This window comes from Lepidothrix coronata, unplaced genomic scaffold (genome assembly GCF_001604755.1).
Source record: "Lepidothrix coronata isolate B3197 unplaced genomic scaffold, Lepidothrix_coronata-1.0 Scaffold125, whole genome shotgun sequence".
NCBI lineage: Eukaryota > Metazoa > Chordata > Aves > Passeriformes > Pipridae > Lepidothrix > Lepidothrix coronata.
The window spans coordinates 1428969-1451289 of NW_016690305.1; the positions used below are offsets into that span (position 1 = coordinate 1428969).

General features: G+C 46.6%; 1 protein-coding gene and 1 long non-coding RNA gene across 3 annotated transcripts in view; one reads left to right on the top strand and one right to left on the bottom strand.

The window, feature by feature from the left end:
* The window catches only part of LOC108502853, a 33770-nt gene extending 21998 nt beyond the window's left edge, over positions 1–11772 (bottom strand). The window contains exons 1-4 of one of the 2 annotated variants that reach the window (XR_001876640.1): positions 11522–11772; positions 8994–9148; positions 8066–8169; positions 7008–7165 (exon numbers count right to left, since the gene is read on the bottom strand). This is a non-coding gene — a long non-coding RNA (uncharacterized LOC108502853). Of the gene's footprint in view, positions 1–7007; positions 7166–8065; positions 8201–8993; positions 9149–11521 lie in introns of both variants that reach the window. The other variant, XR_001876641.1, reaches the window with a different exon arrangement.
* NGEF (neuronal guanine nucleotide exchange factor) overlaps positions 1–22321 on the top strand; it is a 50888-nt gene that overhangs the window by 11643 nt on the left and 16924 nt on the right. Inside the window, exons 3-6 of the mRNA XM_017826216.1 lie at positions 2998–3112; positions 13050–13232; positions 13341–13444; positions 18046–18320. Coding sequence (XP_017681705.1) covers positions 2998–3112; positions 13050–13232; positions 13341–13444; positions 18046–18320 — 677 coding nt within the window. The remainder of the gene's footprint in view (positions 1–2997; positions 3113–13049; positions 13233–13340; positions 13445–18045; positions 18321–22321) is intronic.

Below are 22321 nucleotides of genomic sequence, written 5' to 3' on the forward strand. Positions count from 1 at the left end.
TAACTGTTTGGCAAGGTGAGCAACATATAGAAAAAACAGTCAGCAGAACCAGAGGAAACTGCAATGGGCTCTTATGAGGGGGGAGCAAGGCTTCTCTGAAAGTGCCTTTGCTGCCACCTTGCATTGAAGACAGCTGTAAGAAACACCTAAGCCCCCTTTGAACTGGGAGGCTGAAATAAGAGGAACACCATCCAGAACATACATGCATTCAGCCACGGCTTCAGTAGAAGAGGATTGAGTTGGCTTTCTCTGAGTATGAGCAGTACAGAGCATGACTGCAAGGCCAAGCTGTTCACTGAGCTGGAACCTTGTCTGAGCAGCTGTCTGTGAAGAAGCAAGAGAAAGATAAGAGAAGTGAAGAGAGCCAGGAAAGGAGCTACTGCAGCACACTCAGAAGCACTGGAAACAGGGCTGCAAGAAGAAAATCGAATTGGTTCTAATCTAAGCTCCAAATGAGAGTGAACTGAAACTGGGAACACAGAAAACGCCCTTTGCTTCATCCCCCTGGTGCTCAGAGAAACTGAACTTTATAACTCCTTCACAGCAAAGATACCTATCCTATCTTCAGGGTATAATCTGACAGAATCAATGCACTGGAGTCTGAACTTTGGATAGCTGCATGTGTCAAAATGATGCACCACTACTGATGTTCAAGCCTGAAAGCTATTGCTTTGTTGTGCAGCAGTAAAGCCACTGCTTCAGCCCCTGAAAGTAGACCAAGTTCTCTAAGAAAACAAAGAACAAACATCCTCCACTCGAAAATAAAAGAGGTTTGGGAAATGTCCCCAAGAAAATAGGTGTCTACTGCCTGCCTTGCCAAGGGAGCCACGCTATTCCAGCAGTATAAAGGCCCATTCAACCCTGTGGCATGGACAGGAGGAAAGTTCCCTCCCTTTTCCAAGTTTCCAAGCAGACAGCGGCAGAGCAAAGAGCTCCTGTTTAATATTCTGCTACTGTTGCAATGAGGTTTGTGGATAAACTGAGTGTCGCCTGTGCCAGAGCAGAGCTGCTCTCCACCCTGCGGGTGCAGACAGGACCCGAGCAGAGCCATCCTCTCGCCGCCTTCCCGAGCACGGGGGCAGAGCAAGCACAGCACAGGCTCGCCCTCCCCGCTGCGCCCCGGCGGCACAGAGTCCCACCGCTGTGAGGGGCCCTCACCCCTGCGACCTGCTGCTGCCACTGCAGCGGCACCGGCACGGGAGGACGCACCTTCTCCGTACACCTGCAGCGTCACGGCATCGGGACATCGGCACGGGAGGGCATCCCTCATGTCCGGCCAGTGACATTGAGGAAGGACAAGCTAAAAGAAGGGCTTCTCTCTCAGCAGTCATTAGAGCATCCACAGGGGCTGGCCTGCGCTTCTCTCCCACCCCCTCCCTGTGTTACTGCTGCTGAAACAGGATCGGTTCCAAACAGGGTTTTTCCTTCCATACCTGCAATTTTCCAACAAGACACACTGGGAACGTTTCTTTTCTCCATCTGTACAGCAAGACCTGGGCTAGGAGCAATAGCTATTCCTCCGGGGTGACTGTAGCGAGTCCATCTCAGAGCTACAGCTTTCAAATTCAGCTAAGACTGTGTGAACAGCTCTTCTGCCCTCTCCCTCTACTTCACTGATTCCATCCCCTCTCCCTGAAACTGGACAGCGGGTGCTTCTACACCAGCCTCATTTGTAGCAGGAACTTCTGACAGCATTTGCTGACGTGCATGGAAGCAAGGGATGGGTGAGCTATTTTATCTTGCCTTCCAAGCCATTTGAACAGCAGCTATCCAAGAATATGAGTCAAGCTCAAATGTTAACCTGTTCTCATTTTGCTTAGGGAATGACTGGAGGGGAGGAGAGGAGAAGGAAAGAAGAGAGGAAGAGAGGGAAAGATACAGGGGAAAAGACAAAGTAGAGAAAATGAGAAAATAAATGAGAAAAATAAAGACTCAAGAGATCAGATCACAAAAACCAATGTAAAATAACCTAAATTCAGCAGAAGGAAAGGTTTTTATATAGGCACCCTTTGCACCAGCCCAGCTTTGGCTTATAGCCTAGGAGCTGTAAAACATAATAGATGTTTTCCGTTAACTGGAAAAACAGTTGTTGGGGTTTTTTTAAGCAATCTCCTCGGACAGAAGGATAAAGTGTTTAAATTATTCAAAGTGAATAACTCAAACTACTGTTTCATAAGCCCTTGGCACTAGTTGAGCAAGTTTTAAAATTCTGGATGTCACACCTTCCCTCTGAAAATTGATTAAAAGGGTGCATCAGAAACCAGCCTCAGTCAGAGCATTGACCTGACTGTGCTGTCACCAGTTTGAAATGCAAACAGAATTATGCCTTAGACCAAAATATTTCTAATAAAAAACAACAAGGCCATATATCAACAAGCCTCAAACAACAGGAGGTTTCATTTGAAAAGTGAGATGCATCCTCTCCTGCCAAGTACTACAGTAGTAAGCCATGGACTTAATACAACTCTGGCTCCCTGTGAAGGGATCAGAGGTTCATCTGAGGGAAATTGGAGAAGCAATTAAAAGTAAAGCTCCTGTTTCACCCAAATCTAACCTTGATTTGTCCAGTAAACTGAACATCTACTGTATGCCTGAAAGCAGAGCAGTCATGAAGCCTTGACTTGGGAAACCAAATACTGGCATGCACAGGCACACACAGATAAACCTTTTCTGCTCAGTGGATTGCACTGAAAATCACTCACGTTGGGACCAGTTTGCAGTGGTGAGCGTGCTACTCACACACGTAAGAACTGACACCTATATCCAACTTCACCTTTTCTCAGTTGCATTTGCAGCTGTGACAAAGGCTGTTACCATCTTGCACTGTGCAAGCTGATGACACTTTGATCTTGTTTGAAAATCGAAGCTAAAATGTAACCACCTTTGTGTCTGTGGTCTTTCTGTTGCCTTTGGTGTAGAGCGAACCACTGCCTACAGTAAAAGTAAATTAAAAAAATAACTGTTTTAACACCCTCTTGGCTTTCTCTTATGTCACAGGTTCACTCAAAAACAATGAGCCTGTCAAAGAGCCTCTGAATGTTTTATCTCATAAGGGATCACCATCTCCAGCAAACTCTGATAAGACAACGTTAGACGAACTATGGATCCAAAGGTAAGAAGGGAATTCACTGTGCTTCCACTGAAAATTACAGTCAGAGTGGTGTCAGAGCTGGAATGCTGTCTGGGGAAGCACAGCTGGACAAACTGTAGCTCTGATCCCTGCCTTCTCACCTTGACTTGTGCTGCTTTCAGTCTTAATGATACATATTGCTTAGTATTAGTGTGACAGTATAAAGGGTCATGTCAATATGGGTTTGGAGAAGACAGTGAAGGAAAAAGAGGCAACAAGAAGACAGTAGGGAAGGTGGGAAAAGGGGAATGTGAAGCAGGATCATCCAGTGGTATAAGTGGGCAGACAGCCTTAAGCAGCTTGTTAAGAGAATAAGGAGAGCCTGTGGGCATTTTCTTGTGGAACATCCCAACATCAGGGTGATCCCATTCTTGGCCTTCATAGAGAGCTCTCCTGAAGCCTGTTATACAACTCCACATGGAAAACAGGATTTTATAGCTGAAGAAGTAGCTACAAAGATGTTTTCTACGGTATTCTGACTTTCTGTTTGCTGTTTACTTTGAAGAACTGAGAAGCAACAGAGGCTTTCAGTGAGGGAGCCCTTTTTGTTTTAAATCCCTCAACAACCAATGTCCAGGAAAAGGCCCTGATCCCACAACCTGTAAAGGTACATCCATCCCATAAATCTACCCTCAGCCCTGCTCTATTGCCACTGCAGCCAGCTAGAGAGAGGAGCATGTACCTGGCCTTACATTTTCATATATGACTGAGGTATTCTCCCAGACTCCCTCTCCAGCTACTCACCTCTGGTGTGTACAGCTGTGAGATAGTCCCTGCTGGTACTGTGGAAGATCAGGCTGGAAGCACTAAGCCCCTGTCCTCTGAGGGTGTATGCATCATGCCACACCAGCTGTGTTGGTGTCTAGTGCCTTGGCACCTTTCCTTACGGAGAGGACTCCAGTAAAACAATTTTAGCCAAACGTCAAGTTGGATTTAAATAAATTAATTGCTTTGGCTAAAACTGATTGCCCTTTGGCCGTAAACTGAGCAGATGAAAATAGACAGCCACAGTCTGCTGTGATGTCAAACCCATCTGTCTTCCTCTCCTCGCGGCATAATCGTCACAGTCAGTGTCTGACATCCTGACACCGGCACTTAGGCAGCTCTGAAATGTGCAAATCCTGATTCTCCCTGGAGCTGGAAACAATGAGCCTGTGCTGGGAGTCAGGTTTATCGAAGATGATGCTGTGCAGAGCTTGACAGGTCAGTACAGGTTCTAAGTCACGTGTCTGCTAAAAGCAGGCAGTGCTGCTGAGCGGCATCGATGCTCTCTTGAGACTGAGCACAGACATTTGACAGAGAATGAAACCAGAGTTCCAGCTCAAACTCAACCCATGTCCTCTGCCCTTCTCCAAAGGTCAACTGTAATTTATAACAGAACCACTAGAAACCTGCATTGGGGAAGCCTGCAGGAGCCTAAGAACGTTACCATTACTTACAGTAATTCCTATTATCTCCCTCCTATTGGAAAAAAGGCCATTATGCAGATAAGACATCAAAAATATTATCACTAGTCTCAAGACATGCATTTAATCTCTCCCCAGAAGAATAAATCAGAAGAATAAAGCATTCTTCTGAAAGCAGAAGCTGGCAGTTCTGGTCAGCTCTGGAAAGCTCCATGGAGTTCTGAGGAGTGAACCACCCCGAGGGCAAGCGGGGCAGCAGTGCTGCATCTCTTCAGAGTCAGCAGCATCCCACAGCAACCATCTAAATGCTAGGGCTGGGCAGGCACAATCCCTTCTCCTTGCATGAAGATAACCAGCAGGTCTGACACAAATGGGTTCTTCACAGGTAGGGATGTCACTTCACATACAACCATGCTGCATAATTCAGGGCAGGAGGTAAACACAGCTGGGGAACGTAGTAAACAGCTCAGGAAAAGGAATTGTCACAGACTTTGATTCAAATCTATGTGTCTTTCAAAGCTCTGAGAGTAGTAGTAGTAATTCAGTGATCTCAGAACACTGATGTTTGAAAACAAGATTCCTCAAACATTATTGCTGGTGTTCCAAAATCTGCCACGCACCCTCCATAAAATACTTCCTAAGAGCATTTTTATGCTCAAGTGGCTTTTCCCCCCATGATCTTTTTCCTGTGCCACCTCCAACTCCCTCTAAGCACTCTAGAGTTCTCCACAACACCCCAGGGCTCCCTCTCAGCCTTCCACATTGTACAAAGATCTGAACCCCCACCATGACCAGACCTGCCCTGAGCATCTCAGTGCTGAGCTCCCAGCACAACCCCTGCTTTCCAGAGCAACCCGAGCCAAGGCCCTGGAAGGAACTGAACTCAACAAAAGCTGCTCTTGCCCACAGTGAGCAGTCCTGCCAGCTCCAGACTGAGATCACAGAAAGCCACCACAGAGAAACATCCACCCACAGTGTCCATCCACAACTGCCAGCTGAAAGCAGCTCCCACAGAGACCAGAAAATTAGTCATTGCAGACCCTAGAAAGGAGACTCACTAATCAGTGTCTACCTTATATTGTCAGCTAATAGGATGTTCACTTTTCTTCCTTTCTAGTACAATACAGATATTTTAGCAGCATGACTGCATTATTTACCTACCATTTCCCACCGAGTCAGATTCCAAAAATGATATGTTTTTATTATGGGCCACGAGATACATTGGAAGAGAAATTCAGTGTGAAATTTCACTTTGCAAAGCTCATGGTGAGATCACGGGTCTCCCAGTGCAGAGCAAACTGTTTCTTTACGCTGCTTATGAAACGTCCCATTCAGAGAAACAAGGGTCATCTAAAAATCATTTGATTATGTTTGATCTGAGCTCAAAGAATGGAAGTACTACCACAGTGAATACAGCTAGTCACCTTCAGCAGCAAGAGGGAATCCAACCTGTTTGAATTCATGCAAACACGTATTAGAGAGGAACAGTACACATGTGAGATAGCATAGCACTCTGAAAGGTGCTCCTGTGAGTGTGGGTTACCATCCCTTAGCCCAGCACTCTTGGTCCTGGGCAGCAGAGGGCACTCCTTTTATAGCCTGATTTAACCAGAAAAGTAGGAAAAACCTTTGGAGAGGCAGGGAGCTGGATTGCAAAAGGCCTTAGAAACTTGTGCAGTTTCCTTCTGCTTATGAAATGCATTTCTTACAGTCAGTTCTTCTCTGTGCTGCCAATGGTGCTTCAATATGCAAGTGGTGAAGTCAGCAATAGCTGGTGCAAACACCTGTTGAGCAAATCTTTACATCTCATCGCTCTACAACGTTTTGCTTCTTTTAGAGGTAAATGAATAGAGACAGATTTTTTTTTTCTATCCCTTTCTGTGCAATCTGCATCTTAAACAGTCTAAGGGCAACTGTATTTGCAGGGAGAAGTATTTTAAAAACTAGTAAATTTCCAGTAAAAATAGCCTCTGTAGGTATTAAAATGTCATTACTGTCAACATCTCATATTTCACAGGATCACACAGAGTAGCAAGCAATAACATACACGGTTCTAATGAAGCATCCTTCCAGCATGCAGCCAAAGGAGATCCCAATCCCAGTCTGCCCCTCTATTCCACACAGTCCCTGCTTGCCAGGTTCTTGAGCTAGTCATGTTTTCATTACTGTGCAAGATCCAGGCTTTGCCCTCCATGTCTCCCAGTCTGATCTGCTTCAGCTGGACTCCTCAGCTCCTCAGTCAATCTCCTCGTTTCACTCCTTTTCTATCAGCTTCACCTTGTAATTCCCCACACAATTTCCTCAGCCTGCTGTTCCTCAGGCACATTAGTCCTCTCTCTTCCCTCCTGCAGCTCACATCTCAGTGTCCTGTTGTTCTCCAGGCTCTTCACCCTTTGGCTGCTCATACAATCTTATTATCCCACCCCTCCTCCCAGCTCCAGTGCCAAATTTTACAGCCTTTTCCAACTCACCATTTCCTGAAGCCTCCAGCTGTGTGTGAGTTCCTCTCTTCACAGCAGTCTCCTGGTCCAGAAGTAGACCTCTTCCTCCCCATGCTTGAGTCTTGCCCCTTCTGTTTTTCAGTCAAGTAGTTTTCCCATCATACTGACTGGATCCAGCACAAGGATCACTGAGGATACCGCAGAAAGGTCTTTATTTGTATGTTTATATATTTATTTGTAAATATTTATTTGTACCTAAAGAGGCCTTCATTCACAGAGCCTGGAACTGGACCAGGCAGCTTTTACAGCTCCAGTATCAGAAATGATTGTCTCAGCCCACGGCAGAGGATGTGTTCTCTCCATGGGCAGCAGCCCAGGGATTTTAGGTGCTACACTCTAAGTCTGAAGCTTGTGTTTATTGCAGAGAGTGGAAAAGGGCCTAAATGCTATGGATTTTCTTAAGTCTGGCAAAAACACAATCCTGGAAAGCCTCAAAATCTCAACTTGCATATCAACAGAAACCACAGCTTTTGGAAGGACAAAACAACAGGTTTTCTGTTTTCCTTTAGTAGTGATCCAATAATGTTTTCCTAAGTCTAATAAATTGTTAACTGCTTTTAATATATAAAAAACTAACTTGTCTATGGCAAATGGTCAGTAAGTAAAAAGATAACCCTGATAATTATGAGCACCAAAAGGTTAGAAGCACCTAAAGGTAAGGATCTTATAAATGAAATTTCTGAACATTTTTACTTATTGGTAAGCCCCAACAGATATAACTGAAGTATTTTGATGAGAGCTTAAGGAGGTTCAGGAGAACAGATATGCTCTTATCCTTTAGGATCTAAAAATACTGGGGATGAGGAGTTCTGCTTATCTACCGTTAAAAAGTCATAATCAGGAACAAAAACTGCACAGACACACCCATTGCCAAAATCACTGCTAAAAACCACACATGAACAGAGGGAATCTGAATGAACCTGAGGTATGAAAATATCCTTGACTAGGTATAACATTATTCAAATCTATTATTAACTTCACACTTCTCCATAAATTTGGTTAGTTCAGATTAAAACAGTGCTTCTTACCTCATCTTGTGGCCTTTCTTGGTGTGAAACTCCCACTGACTAGAAGGGTTTGGGGAATTTTTCATGAATACGATTTGCTGGACTGCCTCTTCTCTTTTTAGTTTCTAGAAGAGAAGGTCTAATTTCTAAAAATTGCTACAAGAGAACATTTTAAAAATGCATTTCAATTTAATTTGAAAACAAGGGTCTTTGCACAGCTTTATTCTAAGGATTGCTTTTGAGTTGAAATGCACATAATAAACCTTAATTCAAATGATTACTCATTTTTCAAAATTACTAGTGCCGGAAAATACAAACCAAGATTGGAAATTCATCCCCCAAGCACAACTTAAATGAGATAATGGTAATAAACTAATTATAAACTCACACCAATTATCACATTTTAACACAACCATGGACCAGGTCAGCCAACCTTTAGAATCTTTTCCAACAGCAGCACAGTGAAGCTGGGAACAGTCTGGAAGCACACGAACCCCTTCTCTGCAACAAACCCACTTCCCTTTGCCCACAGGGAGCTGAGCCATGGTCCTGCCCTGTGGCAACAGAGCATGGCCACCAGGGAGCTTTGCCAGTGCCTGTGTGCTTCGGGACCCTAAGGATTCCAGAGGCAGAACTGGGATTTGGTCTGTTGGGGCACTGTGGGACTTCTGTCACCAACAAGAGCACAGGGCATGCAGCACTGCTTGTGCAGTGCTGGGATAGGATTTTCAACTGGTTGCTTTGTTATTCTAGTAATCAGATTCTTTTTTCCCCCCTACAACTGGACAGGGAATTTTAGGATGAATTGAAGGGATTTTGGTGAGAAAACTGGTTTGTCATCAGGAGATTGTACTGATTTTGATAACTGGGGGAAAGCTTTTTGGGCTCTGCATCAAATTCTTCTTTCTTACAGTGAGAGAAAAAAAGAAAACCTCCTCCAAACTCCTACCCGATGGTTAAGATTAGGTGGAGTAGGAACTTCTCCAGGCCTGAGCCTGCTGTTCCACAGCAGTGTGAAAGGATCCAAGGTGGCAGTGCCACGGTCCTGCCATCCATCTGCACGTCTGCCACCTCTGCTCTGCTGGCACTCGCTTTGAGCTCGCCCTGTAGTGACACCATACACACAAAGCTGGTTCTACCAAAAAAAATGAATCATTTTCCATGAGTTTAGCTGCCCAAACCTGTTCACTGAGAACGAGACAAACTTGAGTGAGTGCTGGCATAACAGCAGAGGTAGAAATCTGCCTCAGGGGGTCAAGGGAGAAGTGGAATTGAGCAGCTAGATCAGCTTAAACTGCATGCAAAGTCCTAGCAACTGTGGAACTAGGGAGGAAGAAAGGGGCAGTTATGTTGGAGCTGCTCCACATAAATAGTTCGGTATTGACTGACCTAAACTGGTATTTGGTATTTGGTGAATAAGCATTTGCCAGGTTGAAGCACCTTTCCCAGTGACCAGAGAAAGCAGAGCAGCTGCAGGAAGACAGACTGACCTACCCTGGAACAGGCATGTGGGATGTGAGGGAATGACACAGCCGTGACTCTGACCTGGATCCTCTGTGACCAGCATGAATATCCCAGTCACCAGACCCCTGTGACAGAATCACTTGTTTGCCTGCCTTTAGTTTGCACGACAAACTTTAAAAGCTTTGTTTTGTCTCCAAACAGAAAAGCACGATTTAGAAAATCCCAGGACATTTTGTAGGACAAAAATATCTCCATCTTGCTAAATATCACTTTTTATTCCAGTCCCAAGAGTACTGGGAACACTCTGTCACTTCACTTGAGAGAAAAAGCATTTCTCACGCACTCGTTCTGTTTCTGGCCATCCTCTGTATGTCAACGTAAAGTACAAGAATAAAGCTGGAAAGGAGGAAAGAACAACATCTTTGAAAGACCAAATTGCAATTAAGAAAGGAAAAAGTTCTAAAGGAAGGAAAAGTAGAGTAGTGGTCATTGCTACTCAGTGGAAGAGCTCTCTGAGACAGGAACATACGAGCTGCGGCCTCCCATGGCCACAGGGGGCATTTCACTCGCAGCTGGTGTTCTCACCTCTTCAGAGCTTCCGATGTTTTTATTATCGTTAGTACTTCCAGTGACATTTTCAGATTTTCATCTTGGACCAAAAGTGAAATTATGTCGGAAGAAATGAAGGAAATGGAAGACAGGCAGGATCAAATTACCAGACAGTTATAGGATCATGAAAAGATGCTTTCTATTTCTGCAAGTTTTTCATAGCATGACCCAGGCACTTTTTCTAAAAAGAAATTTCAATTTGCAACATATTTAACCTTCGGAGTGAAGCAATGTGAGGGGTTAGAATCTGTTAAACTCTTAAAGCATACTTCTGAAAGAGTTTTTTTCCTTAGTAAATACACTCAAAAGTTATATTTAGATATATATTCATCCTAGCAGTGTCAGTAAGAGCTTATGCACTGATTTCCCTTTGCATATGAGAGAGAACTCCCCACTGCTCTTGGCCCTTCCCTTTAGAAAAGAGTAAACAGCATATCTGGTTTTCCAGATTTCAGGATAACTAAAGATCACTTCTTTTCTAAGAAAGAAGCTTTTTAGCATCCCACCCACTCACTAAAACCCTTGACAATATTCCTGCCCTAGCGGCAAACCACCAAAACATCAGTCGTTAGGCAGAGTCTCTGCTGCTTTATCCCTTCCACAAGGTTTTAGCCGCCCCCTCACTCACCTCTCTCCCTAAACCCCCTAATCCCCAGCGTTTAATGGTGATAACCCACTGTCATCCCATATTGACCATCTACCCAGTGACAGTCTCAGCCCCAGCTCTCAGGCTCTCCTCCTCCTCTCTAAGCACAAGGCAGGCTCCAGCTCTCACCCTCACCCTGGTATTTCCTTTCGGTTGTCTGGTCCTTCCAACCTCCTGCTCCGGGACTGGACATGAACTGGACTCACAGCCTTCTCTGAGCCTTCAATGACATTTCCAGCTGTTTTTCTTTCCCATTCTGCTTCTTAATGACTTAATGACTGAGCTTTCCAGTGTGCCAGATCAAGATCTAGTTCACATAAGCTGAAGGACTTTTTCTGGACATAACATCATGTACTGATTAGAAGCTATCCTGGCATATGATTTAGCAAAACCAATATAAAAATGTTTAAAAGGAAACCGTTTTACACATACAGACCAATACACAGATTTTATGCTGTTACATAAATTACCTTACCATGTACAGAAAAATCACGGTTATTTATGCAACAGGGAGAAAGCGAGCACAAGGAATAGCTGAGCACTTTCCCTCTGTTAACTCCTCGGTTGCAATGTGGTGCAGATGACGTTTTTTTTGCCGAGAGTTATTAACGTGTAGGGAAGAGCTGCACCCAACCTGTCCACAAGCACTCCAGCTGATCCGAGGGTGTAACCGTACTCTGGAGCTCAAGAGGATTTATCCCTGAGGCGGAAAAACAATTACCTGAACGAAGAGAGATACAGATCATTGAGATACTTACTGCCTAAACGAGGCAATATATCCTTATGGAAGTAGCGGCGCTAAGGAAAGGGAGACGGGAGAAATGAGCGATCGGGTGCGAAGCCCCGCCGGAGGAGGAGAGGCAGATAGCGGCCAATCCTGTGGGGTAATCAGGGGTGCACTTCCCGGCAGGAGGGATTAGGCTGAGTTTCCCAGTTACATTCCTCCATCTCAGGGTTTCGCCCCTGGAGAAGAAATGCACCATATGCACCAGATCTGGAAGCAGTTCAGGAGAGCCCCCCTCTCCCACCCCTTTTTCTCCCTCAAAGCCGGCGCCAGGCGCACATAGGCAGAGAGGTGCAGGGGATGGGGGGCAGCGCTGCGCCCCGGGGCTGAGGGAGGACAGGTCAGTGCCAGGGCAGGACCCCTGCCCGCTGTGGGGTGGCCGTGCATGGAGTAAAAGGGCTGGGGCCGGTGCATGGGGTGGGATGGGGTGTGTGGGTGCTCGCTGGGGGAGGGTGCCTTGCTGGGGAGAAGGGAGGGGATGGAAAAAGGGCTTCCCTGCATCTGAGGAAGCAACCTCTGTGCAGGAGCGCAGAGGGGATGGAGGTAGGGGTGCCTGTGAAGGTGGGGGGGCCCTGGGGCAGGGATTGCTGCCTTTTGGGGGGGCTCCTGGGGAGGAGGGAGTCATCCTCCCGGCGGAGGAGGGACCTGTGCCGGAGCGCTGGAGGGGAGCCGGGGGGCTGAGGAGGTCTCTGCGGGCTGGGGTGCCGGGCAGGGGCTGGGGGCTCTGAGAGGGGAGCAACGACACCTGAGGGGTCTATGGGGGCTCGGAAAAGATTTTGGAGGCGCTGAAAGGGTGTGCAGAGGGGGCTCTGAGAGGCTGTGGGGGAACTCTGGGGTCAGGTGGGCGCTCAGAGGGCTGAGTTTGAGGGGCTCCGAGGGAGCGGGGCTGGGAACTCTGCCGGACTCTGAGGGGTCTCGGGAGGGATTTGGGGAAGGCTGAGGGAGCTCCGCTGGGATTTGGCAGAGCTCCGTGGAGCCTCGGAGGAAATCTGGGAACGAGGAGAGGGGCTGCAAGAGGCTGGGGGCCTCTGAGGGGTTTGTGGGAGCCCGAGAAGAGGCTCTGAGGGGAGTTTGAGGGGGTCTCTGTGAGGAAAATCTGTGGGGAGGCTCTGAGGGGGGTCTGAGGGGAGGCTCTGAGGGAGCTGCGTGGGGGTTTTGGCGGGAGAGCCAGAGGGGGTCGCTGAAGAGGTTTCGGAAGGCTCTGAGGGGATTTTGGTGGGGAGCCCCTGTGGATGCCTGACGGAGGGTCTGAGGGGAGGCTCTGAGGGGATTTGAGGGGGCTCTCTAGAGATTTTGGGGGAGGGCCATGGGGACGCCTGGGGGGGCGTCTGAGGAGAAGCTCTGAGGGGAGCGGTGAGGCTCTGAGGGGGCTTGGGGGCACAGCGTCTCGGGTGGGGGGTGTCTAAGCAGAGGCTCTGAGGGGGTTTCGGGGCTCAGAGGGTCTCGGGGGGCTGCGGGGGTGCCCCGGGGGCGGCCGCAATTCCCCTCTCCCTCCCGCGCAGGCTGCTGCCTTCCTACCCCCGTTACCGTGGCAACCGCCCGGGCTCCCCCAGCCCCGCAACGCCGCCGCCGCCGCCGGAGCTGCTGGGCAGCCCCCTGCCGCCGCCGGCCATGGAGCTGCTGGCCGCGGCCCTGAGCGCCGCCTGCGCCCTCGACCAGGACGGCTCGGCGGGACAGCCCGGCAGGTGAGGGGGGGCTGAGGGCGGGGGAGCGAAGGGCGCGGGCGGGCGGAGGGGCCGCTGTCCCGCCGCCTTTCCGCCGCGGCTCTGAGGGCTCCCGTCCGCCTCCCGCAGGAACCCCCCCGCCGCCGCTGAGGAGACCCCCGCCGGCACCGCCGAGCCGCCGCCCGCACACCCCATGACGGCCGACTCGTGGAGGAACCTCATCGAGCACATCGGTAAGGAGCCGTGCCGGGGGGAGCCGGGCGGGCTGTCCGGCCGCCGCTGCGCCCTCACACAACTTCGCCGCTCGTCCCGCTCCCGCCCCGCCGGCGGCGCAGCAGCCCCGACGGGTGCCCTCCGCCCAGCCGGCCGCCTCTCCCTGAGCTCCCAAACCCACCCCTGGGCCCCCACACCAGACCTGAACCCACGCGGTGTGCGGCCGGGGGGCCTCGGGCGCGGCTGTGCTGCGGGACCCCAGCTCCCTGTCCGTGCTGGGAACCTCCGAGCTGTCGCTGTCAAACATCACTGTCGTGGCCTTTTGCCGTCTTTAGGGGCATCAGGTTTGTGCGCTGCCTGGCAGGAGATTAATGCAGTTGCTGAGCAGCCTGACTCCCGTTCATAAACAACGATTGCTTCTTGTAATTACGAAGCAATTAATCGTTCAGGCTACCCCAAACTTCCTGGTAAAATATGATTTTGTGTACTCAAAAGACATAAGACTAAAGTATTGTGTCACTCGTCCTGTCGGACATTGGTTGCATGCACGGGGTTCGCATCTATTCGATGTAACAGCCACTGGCATAGCACTTGCAGGAGAGGAGTAAGTGATTTTATCATTTGTGGTCTCTAAAAACACAGGGTTGAGGTTATCTGGGTGGTTGTGGAGGAGAGGACTGTCACGCTTTTGCTCTTGTGGTTTATTTCTCTTTTTTTTTTAATTATTATTATATTTTGTGGCATGCAGAGAGGACCTTCACAGCTTGTTTCTTTTATTTCCCCCATCAGAATTGTGACTTTCCTCAGCGGGATTTGGGCAATGGCAAAGTAAAACCCCGTCCTAGGGCAGGTTTTGTGGTGGGAATATAGAAGCTTTGTTTTTAAACAATTCTGCTCAGTTCCAGGAAATGAAACAAACACACTTTAATCTAGAGGGCAGGAATGCAGCACTTAGCATGGGAAAATCGGGGAGATAACTCTCACGAGCGGCAAAGCAAACCTCCCTGGCACGAATGAGGAGGCTTCTCACGCTGTTTGGTGTCTTTGCTGTTTGCTGTCAGGTTGTGGCAGGCAAGACTGGTTCTTGCTGTACCTGATGCCACTGGGACAGTGCTGGGGAAGGAGGCTGGTGTGAAGCCAGCAGCTTGCCAGCGTCTGTCAGAAAAACCAGCTGAGTCTGGGGCCTTCTGGAGGAAAGTGGTGAACAATTTGCATGCGTGTTACCAGATCTGTTACCTGCTTTTGGCTGTGTAGGTACTAATCTCCCAAGGGAGACGTGTCAAAACGTTGTCAGTTTACTGGGACTGTGCAGCTAAGAGGTGAGATAAAAATACTAAAGCCAGCAGGATTTCAAAGGAACCCAGTTGCTCTATTCATATGTATTTTTGTGTGCTGTGTGTCAGAGGGAAGGTGTGCAAAAGCTCTGCACACATCAGTGTAACTGCAAGTAGGTCTGTTTTGACCCTGATGGAGGAGACAGGGTTTTGACAACCAGAGATGCAACGCTTGTCCCCAGCAGAGATGTCACATCAAATGGCTGGAGAACGCTGGCTCCCTTCCCTCCCTCCTGCCTTTGAGGCATTAGTGGACTTTTTGCCTGAAACTGGAGCAGAGAATTTCAGAGAAAACGTCTCTGGGCCTCCTGAGATTTCACATAGCTTTCAATGTAATAACGTTTACTTTAAGAGTGCTGCTAACTCTCTAAGGCAAGGATTTCCACAATTAGTAACTAGTTTTTCAATTACCCTCCCAGGTTTTGAGAGAGCTGGGAAAGGGAGACTGTGACAGCGAAATCAGATGGAATAAACAGAAAGGGAAAAGTCTGTTATGTACTATAAAAACTATGTAAACACACATTAGGAAGGTCAGCCTTAAACACTAAAGTCAATAATTAACACCAAACTCATGGTCTGACCACAGACCACAGGTCACAGTAAGGACAGTTGGGACAATAAGGAATGAATGGAGGTGGTACAGGTCTCTGACATTTTGTACTTGTTCACTTAATTAAACGTAAGCATTTACTAAATCATTATATCCTCTGAGTCACATTCAACACCTTCTTTCTACACAGTCAGTTCCCAGATGTATTGTTCTCCTGTCAACATGTCAAGACCCTGTTCCCTGACCTTGCATCTGTTACCTATCCTGTGCTGTGGCCATCTCCTGCTCCGTCTGGATGAGGCTTTGGCACAGCTTCTGTCTCGCTCTCTCTCATCTAAGTCACTTCTCTACCCATTGTAACCTCTTTACTGACATATGGATAGACCTTTTAGACCAAGAAAGTGGGAATATCTCTTATTCTTGCTAGCACAGCCTTCCTTGTTTCTTCCTACGCTTCTGCCTAAAACATTTCCCTACCTGCCTTTTGTCTTCCTTCTGGTACCACTTTCCTGCTTTCTCTCCATATTGCTGTCTGTGGTAGAGCTTCAGCCAGTCTCTCTTTATTTCCCTTGCTGTCATTTCTGGATGAGCTTCGTCAGTCAGATCTCTCCATGTCTGTATTTGCCTTTGCCTGCCACTGATGGCTCCATAGGTCTTATCTCTTGGGCAGTCAGGGAACCTGGAAACAAAATCGAGTTTCATTGTCTGCGTTTTGTTTCCTTAAAAGCAAGGGGGAAATAGTCTTGAGGATGTTTTTTTAAAGAGCTGCTCTCCAGATCTGCACAAGGGGCCCTAAATCCCCCTTACACAAAATATCCTCTGACTTGCAAGGCAGACCCACCAGCACAACATGGCTGTACAGTCAACACTGCAGTGTAAGTATCTCCAATATGAGTAAAATAGATTTCACCTCAGCTTCCCAGCGTATTTTCCCTTGAGTGGAGCACTGCCCACGCTCCTGCAGGGTATCACTGCCCAGCCTGTCCTGCTCTCTGTGGGGCAGAAGGACCCAGTGCTGTGCTGCCCCAGCGCCCTGAGCACAGGCTGAGCCTGCAGATCAGTACCGCTGAAAGCAACTCCCATTTCTCAGGCTCTCCACTCTTTCCTGAAGGAGCCTTTCCACCCTGCTACATCCCCAGCACCCTCCCTGACGCTGAAGAGCAGGCAGTGATGCTTGGGAAAGCCATATAAGCCTCGTTGACGCAGAGAGAAATTACATAAGTAGCAGCAGCATGCAAAACTTCAGGGGAAGTCTCCTCTGCTCAGCATTGTGTAGGAAGCTAACAGAAGACTATATGGTTTCCTAGGCACAGCTCCCCTTATTGCTATTTTAATCCAGTGTTGAACATCTTTCCAGGAAGAACAGATAACAGGATACACTCGCAGACTGCAGCAACGCTGTCCTTGTGTCTGTGCTTTTCCCCAGCATATTTCCCATGTAGTTTTAGCAGTGACTGGTACAGAGCCTCGTGGATATGGGTCCAGAGTTTTAATAGGCAGCAGCATCTACATTTCTGCCCTCCCTAGACAAACTCCTGACCCCGTTGTCTCTCACCTTATTACACACAAAATCTGCTTCTGAGATCAAATATTGTGAATGCATGTGACCAGATAAATTTAACCTCTAGCGATTCAGACAAAATAAATTATGTAGGGTGTTCCTTTTAACATCAAAGACTTTTTATTCATTCATGTTACACTTTAAAATTCAAGCATAAACCAAGTGACATAATGTAATTGTGCTTCTCCAATTTCAGTAAGGGAGGAGAGTGACTCAGAGCATGTTCATGTTTTCTTGTCTTCACGTATCTTCTAAATCACATTTTGTATTCAAGCAGTTAAAATTCTGGGTCCTACAGATGGTTCAGAAAGAGAAATGGGACAGTTCAAAAGCCCTCAGAGAGACAAAGGATGTTCTAAAGATGACCAAGGAATTTCAGGAGTCCTACCTTTTTTGTGCTGTCAGTTGAAATCAGGGGTGGGAGCAAATTTCAGTTGTTTCATCTACTCCTGAAGTTAGTAATTGAAACTCAGAAGCCACCTCCTGTGATTGATGTACTGCCAGGTGGTGTCAATTCAGACCCTGTTCCTTAGTGATGTAACATTCAGGTACCTTTTGAATGTTAATTTTGTATCTTCAATCATCATAAAAACCAAAAAGGAAGGCAGAGGGATATTAAGCAACGTCTCCAAGGCTAACCACAAGGTCAATACCAAAACAAACTATTAACTGTAGCTTCTTGTCCTAAAGCTTCACCTGCCTTAACAGCAGCTCAGTGTTTCCTCATTAAGGATTTTCATTGCCATCAAATTGCTCCTTTAAAGTGGTTTCAATGTAGGCAGTATTACTTTTCCAGACACACATTTAAACATGCATATCAACCTATATAACTTGTAACATAGTAATATAAGAGAAAATCAAGCTTTAAAAGGCAATTAAAAGCCTGGCAAATGATGAACGCTTCTTTTAGGTCTTCTGATTGATCAGATTCCTCTGACTGTGTTACTAAATGTTTTGTAGAGCAGGTTGCTGACAACACTGTAGATATAGGAATGGCCTTCCATTTATAGTTTTCACTTCTGGCTGAAGTAGGAATGCCATAATTGGCTTTTTGCTCCGCACGGAAGGGATCTCTCTCACCTCCGCTGAGGTGAACAAAGCAATTGCTTTTCCCATAACACTTTTCTACTCTCTTGTTCAGCTGTCACCTCTCAGACCTGTTATGTTCCTTCCTAGGGCTCTTGTACCAGGAATATCGAGATAAGTCTACACGCGAGGAGATTGAAACCAGGCGACTGCAGGATTCACAGACAGACCCTGAGGAGACTTCACCCAGCGAGGAAACCCCGTCTGAAGCAGAGCCTTCAAGTACAACCGAAAACAAAGCTCCACCACAAATCAGTTTGCTGAGGAATTCCAACTCCAGGTTCAACTTATGGCAAGATCTTCCCGAGATCCGGAGCAGCGGTGTCCTCAGCATCCTCCAGCCAGATGAGATCAAGCTGCAGGAGGTAATGAGGGAAGGCAGAGTGCTTCTTAACTGCATTGCTGCTTTAAAAAGTGAGAGTGGATTAAGGCAGATTATCAAGATTTAAAAACTAAAAGCTTCACAGCAGTCACAGACAAGCCTTGCCCTGCTTAGTGTTTTCTGTGTTGCTCTGGTTAGCATCACTCACTCTTTCTTGAAACTACAGGTGTTGTTCCATATTCTGTATGTTCTGTTGCTGCTGGACATTTCTGTAGCAAAAAGAACTTTTCCCTTTTCTGGTTCAGCTTTAGGAGCAACTTACAAAGGAAGAGGGATAATGAGGAGGTTTTTACAGTAGAGCTTTTGATTCCAGTGCAAATTAATCCTGTTCTGAAGTTACTAGCAGGACACATACTTTCCACTAGAAATCTTACAAGAATTCAACTGTAAGGTTTTGAATGTGATGGCATTCATAGAAAGAGAAGAGATGGAGACTGATAAACTTCCTTATATTTAATTTTTGTTACTTGGACTCTATTACAAAACAGGAAAAAATAATGACAGGTTTATTTGTGTTTTAGCCAGACAGTGCAGTGACGTCACTGTTTTAGAGTCGCACGCTGTTGACTTACAGGGCTGCATCAGACAGTGAAAGAGTGGCTGGGGGTAGCTGCCACAAGTCATGAAAACATCAGTTGCACAGCAATTTACAACTGGTTGCTATTCTGGGGAGTGTGGGGAACCTGGGTGCTCTCTGTCAATGCATAGCACTGCATTCATAGCAGATGACAAGCCTTGTTTAGTGTGTGATGTGCGTTGTGATACGAGCAATGGGACTTCAAAGGCTCCTCCTTTGAGTCTGACCATACTCCTGCACCAGCATTGCTTCTGCTGAGATGGTTGTGGCAGTGTGTCTGTTCATCTCTGGCTTGTGAGATTGTATCCGAGGTGTTGAAGAACACCTCAGGGTGTGAGCAGTTCTCCTAAGTCTGCTTGAACCTGCACAATCATCATTGATGAACTCCTTGTGCACACAGTGCCAGTGCTCATCCTGTGCCCGGGGGGCTGTGATGGGCAGGGCTGTGCCACTCACACCCTTAGTGCAATGGACCCATGTTTATGCACAGTACCTTGGGCTGGCAAGCACAGGCTGTTACTGAGTCAGGGTTAGGGCTGAAGGTGACTGAAATGATTTGTTGCTTTTCCATGTTCTTCTTCTGCACTGGTTATTTCCATATCAGATTTGTTCTGTTTACCTGGCAAAACATGATACTTCAAAGTGCCAGCATTACAAACACAATCTGGCATCTGAAAAATTACAAGCTTTTCTTTTTCTTTTTTTGCTTCAAAATGAAGAGTTTTTTACAGAGAAATATTTGCTTAAAAGTGTGCACTATAGATTTCAAAGCCTGCCATTTCTGTTAAGTTACATTCATTACCTGTAGGTGTTTTCAGGAAAAAAAAATCTCTGTGCTGCTAAATCCCTACATTAAGTGTGCTCAATTTTCTCCTCTCTGCTTAAATAAGAAGAGAAATAAAGCAGATGGAGAATGGGACAGTGCTGCCTTAAAGAAGTGCTGTGCTTTCTCCAGCGTTACTTTATCACAGCTGAAATGTATTCCTGTTTGTTCTGGGATTAGCACAGTAAGAGATTATAATGTTGCTCAAAGCCAGAAAGCTGTGAAATTGGCTGAACATTGAACGGACAACGTGGAGAATTTGCTTTGTGAGGAGAGTCAAGGATGGAAAACAAGGAGGGCTGGAGGAATCACTGAGGCAATCGAGGAGATGATGTTGGATCCAGCCTTGCTATAAGCAAGCACTGCTTGCTCCTGCAGTGCTGGAACCCTGACCAAGCTGGATGTGAACTGTGAGTGTGAGCTGTACACGAGGGATTTGGTGAATGTAAAATGTTCAGCTTCACGAAGGAGAATTGGAGACATTTTCCTGAAGTACAGGACAGCAGAAATTATGGAGTTAACATCTTAAGGACAAAATCGTACCTGTCTGACCTGTTTTATCCTCAAAGCTGCAGTAAACACAGGGCCTAGAAGAGCTTGTAGCTCTTCAGCCAGGAGAGATAGAACAAAAGTATTATTGAGACCACAGGAAACAGTACTGGTACACAAATTGAAAGAAAGTTGAAGTTAACACCCCTCTTCACAGCCGAGGAAGGGAACATCACCGTAGATGTGACAGAGCAGGGCATAAACAGTCAGGAAAAGTCACACATCTGCAGTAATCTTCAAAGTGAGAGAGACAAGAACAAGAAGAGGAATCTGGTCTTCATTATGGGCAATGATGGAAAGTTGCTGAGCAGCCTATCAATGCAAGGCAAAAAAAGACACAGGTGTTTTTCAAGCATCAAAACAAGAAACTTGACTGGAAGACCAATGAATGCTTGAAAAGTGTCATGGGAGGCAATTTGTTATTGTCCCCATCGGAACAGATGAGTCAGAAAATGGAGTTTCAGGAAGAAAAGAAAAAAAAAACAACCAAAAAAGCCCAAACCCAACCGCCCCCAAATCCACATCCACATTTCAGCAATTTCAGGAAAAAAAAATGTTGCAGCACAGCCCATTAACCCTGGGAACTCAGAATTCAGACAGCCATGGCCTCTGCCGTGCCAGCCTTTTCCATCTGAAGCACAAGTGAGATTAGGAAGATACGAAACAACAACTGGGAGCACCCCAGAAAAATGCAGCTGCAAATGCAGAAAAATACATGGTACAGGCCACAAAGGTCAGGGAAATACAAAAATTATGTGCTGCCGGAATAATTGTCAGAAGCGACTAAGTCATTGATAGGGTAGTTTTAATTACCTAGATGTGTGTTGAGCAAACACAGCAGAACATGGGTCACCAAGGGCTTTCTTCTGACTCCCTAGAAGATGTGATGATGCAAGAAGAACAAAAGAAATGCTCTGGGTTCTGACATGGAGACAGAGTGGAAGGAATGACAGGCACGTGTGTGTAGCAGGAGGAAGAAATGCCTTGAGAGAACACACTCCCTGTGTTACATGAGATTTGCATTAAAACAAACTCTGTCCCCAAGGCACTAGGCTCTGAAGAGACAGTGATCCAGAGAAATGACATTTAGTCAGTGAAAATTCTTTCAGCATGAGCCTAAGTAAAATACTGGTATGGCCTTTTTGTGGAGCAGCTCTGTGGTTTATTCCTACTTCCTAGTTCAGTTCTCTCCTTTTCAGTCTGTCCTTGTTTTATTTACTGTATAGTTTCTTCATTTTGACCTTTCTTGCTTGCTAACTGTATTATGTTATGGTTGGACTCTATCTTATAGAACTGTTTAGGTTGGAAAAGGCCTCTGATTTTCCTACACCCTGTTTATCTTCTGTGTTTAAGGAGGTTTGGAGCTGAGTGGAACTCATCCAAAACAATTTGGGAATGAAAATAGTTTAGCAAACTATTCTCAGTCTTTGAACTGAACCATTTTTGCTGAGATGTATGAGCTTTGATAGAAGTTTTTGCCAGGTATTTTTTGGATTCAGGTCACTTTGGTGTTAGAAGAAGGGCTGAGACAGACTAGTCTGCACCCATGGTGTGAATTTAGGTGAGAGAGCTGCTGCTCTGGAAATATTCTTTGCTTGAGCAAAAGTTGTGTGCACTGGTGGCATGGCCTGTGTAGAAGAGCACACTTGACAAGCAGGCAGTCTTTCTTTTTTGTTCCGTTTTCACAAAAATGTCCAGGAAATACTTAATTTAGTCTCCTTCACTGGGTAAATCTTGGATTTCAAACCTTCAGGGTGCTCTTGTGCTGAACTTACTGCACTGACCCTGTGAAGGCAACCAGGTCTGAGAGCTGATCAAAGCCAATGCCGTGGCAAGGGGTCAGAGCAATGTCCCTCCTAGGCTAGACCAGGACTCCCCCTTCTTACCTGGTGGGTTATGTGAAGAGCAGGGCCATCAGGAACGGGTATTTCCAGTCTGTGCAATAAAACACCATATTGCCTCAGTGGGAATTGAGCCTGTAGGATTAATCTTGTCCTTGATGACTCTTATTTCTTTTCCTTTTTGGTCTTCTGCA